Raw genomic sequence first — 5,704 nt, 5'->3', positions numbered from 1 at the left:
TTGTTTCTTTTGCTAAATTCCCCCTCTATCCCTCCCTGTTCTCCTGCCTTATTTCAACTGCAAGCAGAAGAGAGTGGAAGTTCTCTGCTGACAGACTCTGGCTGGGATGGCTGGAGTTGGTGGAGTCATCAGGGATCTAAAAACCACATGCCAACCCCCTGTCCTGGCCTCCCAGCCCCAGCCAGAGGCCTCTTCTTTCCTACTTGCCAAATTGGGAAACTGCGTTGTGAGTTGGCCAATTAGGCCCCAATTTCCCAAAATGAAAATGTATAATACCCTTCAATTAAAAAAAATGTAAGCCATTGTGAATGCTTCTTAAGTTACAGTTCACATCCCAAAAGTACCTGGAGCACAATCACAAGTAAAAATCCACAACGAATGGGTCCTCTGTGTTTGTTCACTGACATCGCTGGTGGTTGTGGACAAACTTCCTAAATAAAATAGAACCAACTGTTTTCGACCCATAGGACTGGATCTGTAGACTGTTTTTTTCTCATTCCTCACCATGTCTTATTTATAAACTATGTTAATGAACTAATATGTACATTATCAAGACACAAAGAAAATAGAAACGTTTAAGGCACGCTGAGAATGTTCCCATAAGTGAAGAGAAGCTCCACTATCTCCGTGAACGCTGGCTTTGGAGAGCACTGCCAGCTGCGCATACAGGGGTGTGCAGCAAACTCAGCTGAGAGAGAAAATTGAAACAAATGCAGGTGCTCGCGGATACCTGGCCCTCTCTTCTTACGGCACTCAGCCAGGCCAATAACGGCCCCAGGCTAAGCCACGTGGGGCACGTCGGAGCCTATGGCGCTGCGGCCTGCCGGCTGTCCCCACCAGCCGTGGGTTCCCTCTGAGAACAGTGCAGAGCTGTCAACTAGAGCAGGGGTGGTGCCCAGAGTGGGAGTGCCGCAATCACAGTGGCCAAGTCCCCTGCTCCAGCTCCCGACTCCTGGCTGCTGGTGCCGAAGCCCAGGCTGCAGCATGAACGCCGAGGAGGAGTACTACGCGGCCACTCAGCTTTACAAGGACCAGTGCGCTTTCCAGAGGGGTCCAGCGCTGGAGTTCAGCTCCAGCCCCCCTGCATGCCTGTACATGGGCCGCCAGCCCCCGCTGCCGCCACCGCCCCCGTTCCCTGGAGCTCTGGGCGCGCTGGAGCAGGGCAGCCCCCCAGACATCTCCCCGTACGAGGTTCCCCCACTCGCTGACGACCCCGCGGTGGCACAGCTCCACCATCACCTCCCCGCTCAGCTCGCGCTCCCCCACCCGCACGCCGGACCCTTCCCGGATGGAACAGAGCCGAGTGCCCCAGAGGAGCACAGTCGCGTCCAGCTGCCTTTCCCGTGGATGAAGTCTACCAAAACTCACGCATGGAAAGGCCAGTGGTCAGGTAAGGCTGGCTCACCACCCCTTTCTCCTTTCCGCTGTGGGCCTGGCTGCCCCTACTCTGCCTTAGACCGACTCTGTTCGCCTCCTCCGACCCCTGGATAACCCAGAGTCGGACTAAACTACAGCAGGGAACCAAGAAGCTACTCAGAAGCCCTCCTTCGGTCCAATGTGGGGCATATTGCCTACCCAGCTCTCCTCCTGGAAACTAAACTCCTTCCTTCCCTGTATACTGAACCTATTTTCCCCCAAGAGCCCTGGCACTTTCATTGCCTCCCTGGAAAGTCAAGGCCTAGCCGGGCTCAGGGCTTCTGGCACTCAGGATCTGCTTGGAGGGGAATATCCCACAGCCTGGGTCTCCCTGGTAGCACGTGTTGAGGAAGCCTAGCGTCACCCAGGATGTTTCTGACCCAGGCCTGAGGTCGCTTTCCGGTCTCCTCACTACCTAGGCTTTATTAGGAAAGCCGGGCCGTTTCTGGGGCACCAGGTAGGTGCAGAAAGACCGGGAAGGAAAGGAAAACTGCATCAATTCCTCAGTATCCCGTGTCCCTGGTGGGGGTACGGGAGTGAGAGCAATCAGGAAGGGTCTGGGGCAAGGCTGGGGGTGAGGGGTGCTCACCTCAAGGCTCATCTTCGGCGAGGGGACTCATCTTCTAAGCCCAGAGCAGGGGAAGTGTCTGAGATGGCAATTCAATTTTGACCAACCAAAAGCATTCGAAGGGATCTCTAGAAGTGCTGCCCAGGAACTTAAGTCTGGAAAAGGACATATGCCCTCCCCCACAGCTGGAAGGCGGGAGCCCGGGGCTCCCGTGCTCCAGGCGCCGGCACCAAAAAGAAAGTCTTTCCGGGAGCTGGGGACGCTGAACAGCCCCCAAGTCCGTTCCGCGCGTAGCTGCTGGCGAGTTCCAGCGTGGTGTATGCCGCAGCCCTACACAATGTTATCTCTTCTGTGCGACAGCCACTTCTGGTCCCACCTGCATTGCAAATAGTGCCCTTTTTTCTCCTATCAACGACAGTCCAGAGTAGGGGGACAGAAGCTCGAGCTGGGGCCCACCGCCTCCGCCCTCCACCCGCCGCCAGGATCCTCAGCGCATTGTCTGCTGAGTCTGGCCTGACACTGACCCTGGGAGTAGTCAAGCGGGGCAGTTGGGGGTGGGGGGCGCCAGGCTCGCCCAGGGTCCCCAGGGCTTGCTTCTCCGTAGTTCCCTCGCTAATGTCCTGAAGCAGGACTCGGCCCAAACTCCTGCAGTCGTCCTACCTCCCTCGAAACACGGAGGAGGCTGTCTCCAGATACTGCCTCGGCTCCTTGGCGTACTCATCTCTCCCTTAGAGCCAGGGCCAAAGGCCTCAAAATCGGGAAATGCTGGATTCTTGGGAAGAAAGAGGATGGCACGTTTCTGGCACCTTGGGCCCTCGCAACTCCTGCCATCCAGAAGTGGGGCTTCCTGAGGAAAGAGGGAGAGTCCCTGAGAGAGGGTTGCTAGAGGGTGACTCCTCTGTCTAACCCCAAAAGGTGTTATTCCTTTCTAGAGGAGCTTGGGCTCAAGAGGACCCAAGAAGCCAGGAAGGAAAACCCAAAGGCAAATAAATAGGCAGCCTTGCCTGGGGATGGACCCTGGAGCTGGGAGTCATGGCTGGGAAGGCCTGAGACCTCAGCAAGCGGGACCTGCCAGGTGCTTGTTACATACCCCACAAATCCTCTGGGAAAACTTTCGAAGGAGCCGAACTTCAAGAAGCGGCAGACCCACCTCCTGGCATGTCCCTAGGAAAAGTGAAGTGACCAAAGGGTCCACATTTGCAGTATGAATATGAATACTAAGGACAACAGAGATTCTGAAAATCTTGATCTAAATGAACTGAATCAGCTGCTCTAGCCAGTTCTCCCTTCACTCTAAGCCTCCAGGGAGGGCCCAGGCCCCGGTCCTTGACCTCTTGGCATAACGCCTACAGCAGCCTCTGTCCTAAACTCCACCCGGAGCCACCTTCCTCTGGGCACAGCCTCCCCTAACCCCCAGGTGGAGGCCAGCAGCTGACAGAGGGACCCCCCCCCCGAAAAAAGGTTTGAGTTGAATTTAAGAACCTTGGAGGGCCTTTTTAAATGTTCCATTAAGCCCCCACCCAGCTTCTTGGTCAGTCTAAGGAAGACCCAGTGGCCTGGTTAAGTGTCTGCTGGGAGCAGGGTCTGGCCTTCCCCCCAGGCTTCTGGACCCTCCTCTCTACTTGGAGGGATATCCAGGAGAGTCCCATTGAGAAACTAACCCCTTCCCCAAAGACATACACACTTGCCTTTCAATTTCCTGTGGCTTCTCCAAGAGTCACAGGAGAAATGTCCCTCTCCCTTCCATAGGACAAACGGACTTAAGCCTCTATCCAGAGTTTTGGTGTAACTTCGGGCTCTAGTGTCCACAGTCCCCGTACAATCAGCATTTCTCACAGAAAGGAAAAGATCAGGAGGTCTTAGAGGAACAAACACAGTGGCAAACACCAACAGTGCTGTACCGGGCCTTATTGCTTCCTGGCTGCCTGGGCTTGGACCTCAGAGCCTAGAGACTCTGAAAGCTTGTGCACCACCGCCCCCTCCTCACTGCCCTCTCAGCCAGGTGCTACCCCTCTCCCCCTCTGCGGTCATTTGGGACGTGGACCTGGGAATGTGGAGTTGCCAGTGTCCTAGCCCCGCCACAGGCAGCCTTCCACCAAACACTATTCCTTCTTCTCTCAGGCAGGAGCCCTGCTGAAATGAAACCGACAAACAGAATTCGCTGGCTCTCCAGTTGGGGCTGGTAACAATATAACTCTAGAGAGAGATAATATGTGATCAGATGTAACAAAATGTGTCATAACCTTTATTAGCACAGGGATTTTCAAACACAGGGTTGCATTAGTGATTCATAAAATCAGTTTGCTTCGTTTTCTTTTAACGAAATAGTAACGTGGAAAAAACTAGATAGCATGGAAGGCGGTAGAGGTGGCTTAAGTCTTATAAAATTTGTTAGTTATATCCATCTGTGAACTAGACAATGATCTGAAATGTATTTTTACTGCGGGTCATGGTTAGAAAGGTTTTTAAAGGTAAGTTCTTTGTTAAAGACAGTTTATTGCCTTTGCAGAATAGAATCGATTTCAATATCTATCATACGCACTTAGATCATCATGGAAACACACACCGGTTAAAAGAACTCATTCAACAACTACTCGCTGATAGAGCCCAGCGCCGGCTCACAGAGAGCTGGTTTGCCTTTGGCTCCAAGAAAGGACTTCCTTCTCTATACGAGGGGAAGAGCTGTGTGGGATCACAGTAGGGTGCTGAAGTTGGAGACTGGGGGGCCTGGTGGCTTTGGTTGGAGCAGCTGGGAAAGCAAGGGCTACTTGAGCCCCAGCTGAAGATTGGAATGCTCAAGTTGGGGCTGGCAGGGGTCGGGGGCCACACTCACACACTGTGTTGCCCGCAGGCGGCGCCTACACCGCAGAGCAGGAGGAGAACAAGCGGACGCGAACCGCCTACACGCGAGCGCAGCTGCTGGAGCTGGAGAAAGAATTCCTGTTCAACAAGTACATCTCGCGTCCGCGTCGTGTGGAGCTGGCGGTAATGCTGAACTTGACCGAGAGACACATCAAGATCTGGTTCCAAAACCGCCGCATGAAATGGAAGAAAGAGGAGGACAAGAAGCGCGGCGGAACAGCAGCCGGGGGTGGTGGGGGCGCAGAGCCAGAGCAGGACTGCGCGGTGACCTCGGGTGAAGAGATGCTGGCGCTGCCCCCGCCGCCACCCCCCGGGGGTGCTGTGCCGCCAGCTGCGCCAGTTTCTGCCCGAGAGGGCCGCCTACCACCCGGCCTTAGCACGTCGCCACAGCCCTCCAGCGTGGCGCCTATGCGGCCCCAGGAACCACGGTGAGAGGCTGGGGCTGCTCCCTGATGGGCGGCTTGGCCCACTCGCCAAGGAGCGGGAGCGGGCCTAAGATCCTGGGTGTGGACAACTGGCCCTGGCAGTTGGATGGAGCCAGAAGCGTGGGGCCCAACCTAGACGAGACGGGGAAACCCGCTCTCCCAGGCGTACGTGCCCCGGGAGGGAAACGCTGGCAGACCTTCCGGAAGAAGAGACTTTGGTTTCTGTAATATTAGGGACCTCTTTCGGTGATATTATTTGATTGGTGGCGTCTGCAGTTGTTGTGTACGTCCTCCCTGCCCGCAGCATTTCGCCTTGGGACCTGTTTAGAGTAACCAACTATTCAAAAAAAAAGGAAATTGTACAAATGGAAATATGCCTCAACACAGGGCGAGCCGGCTGGACCGAGCGCCTTAGTTTGCCCATAAACAGAGC

The 5,704-nt window shown here is 55.0% G+C and overlaps 1 protein-coding gene across 1 annotated transcript; it reads left to right on the top strand.

Annotated features, from left to right (window-relative positions):
* The first annotated feature begins 887 nt into the window (after nucleotides 1–887).
* On the top strand, nucleotides 888–5,344 carry PDX1 (pancreatic and duodenal homeobox 1). Its single transcript, XM_003797618.2, has 2 exons — nucleotides 888–1,390; nucleotides 4,836–5,344. The coding sequence occupies exons 1-2, from the start codon at nucleotides 985–987 to the stop codon at nucleotides 5,276–5,278; spliced, it is 849 nt and encodes a 282-aa protein (XP_003797666.1). The 5' UTR covers nucleotides 888–984; the 3' UTR covers nucleotides 5,279–5,344.
* Nucleotides 5,345–5,704: the final 360 nt, after the last annotated feature.

This window comes from Otolemur garnettii, unplaced genomic scaffold (assembly GCF_000181295.1).
Source record: "Otolemur garnettii isolate 467f Iridium unplaced genomic scaffold, OtoGar3 scaffold00120, whole genome shotgun sequence".
In the NCBI taxonomy this organism is placed as follows: Eukaryota; Metazoa; Chordata; class Mammalia; order Primates; family Galagidae; genus Otolemur; species Otolemur garnettii.
The sequence above is the reverse complement of the archived record's forward strand: the minus strand, read 5'-3'. Positions and strand labels throughout refer to the sequence as shown.

What these genes read in the sequence shown, in the direction of transcription:
- PDX1 (XM_003797618.2), top strand. Translation starts at nt 985, where the DNA reads ATGAACGCCGAGGAGGAGTACTACGCGGCCACTCAGCTTTACAAGGAC. An exon ending in ATGGAAAGGCCAGTGGTCAG is followed by an intron (nt 1,391 to 4,835) that starts GTAAGGCTGGCT and finishes TGTTGCCCGCAG; the next exon opens with GCGGCGCCTACACCGCAGAG.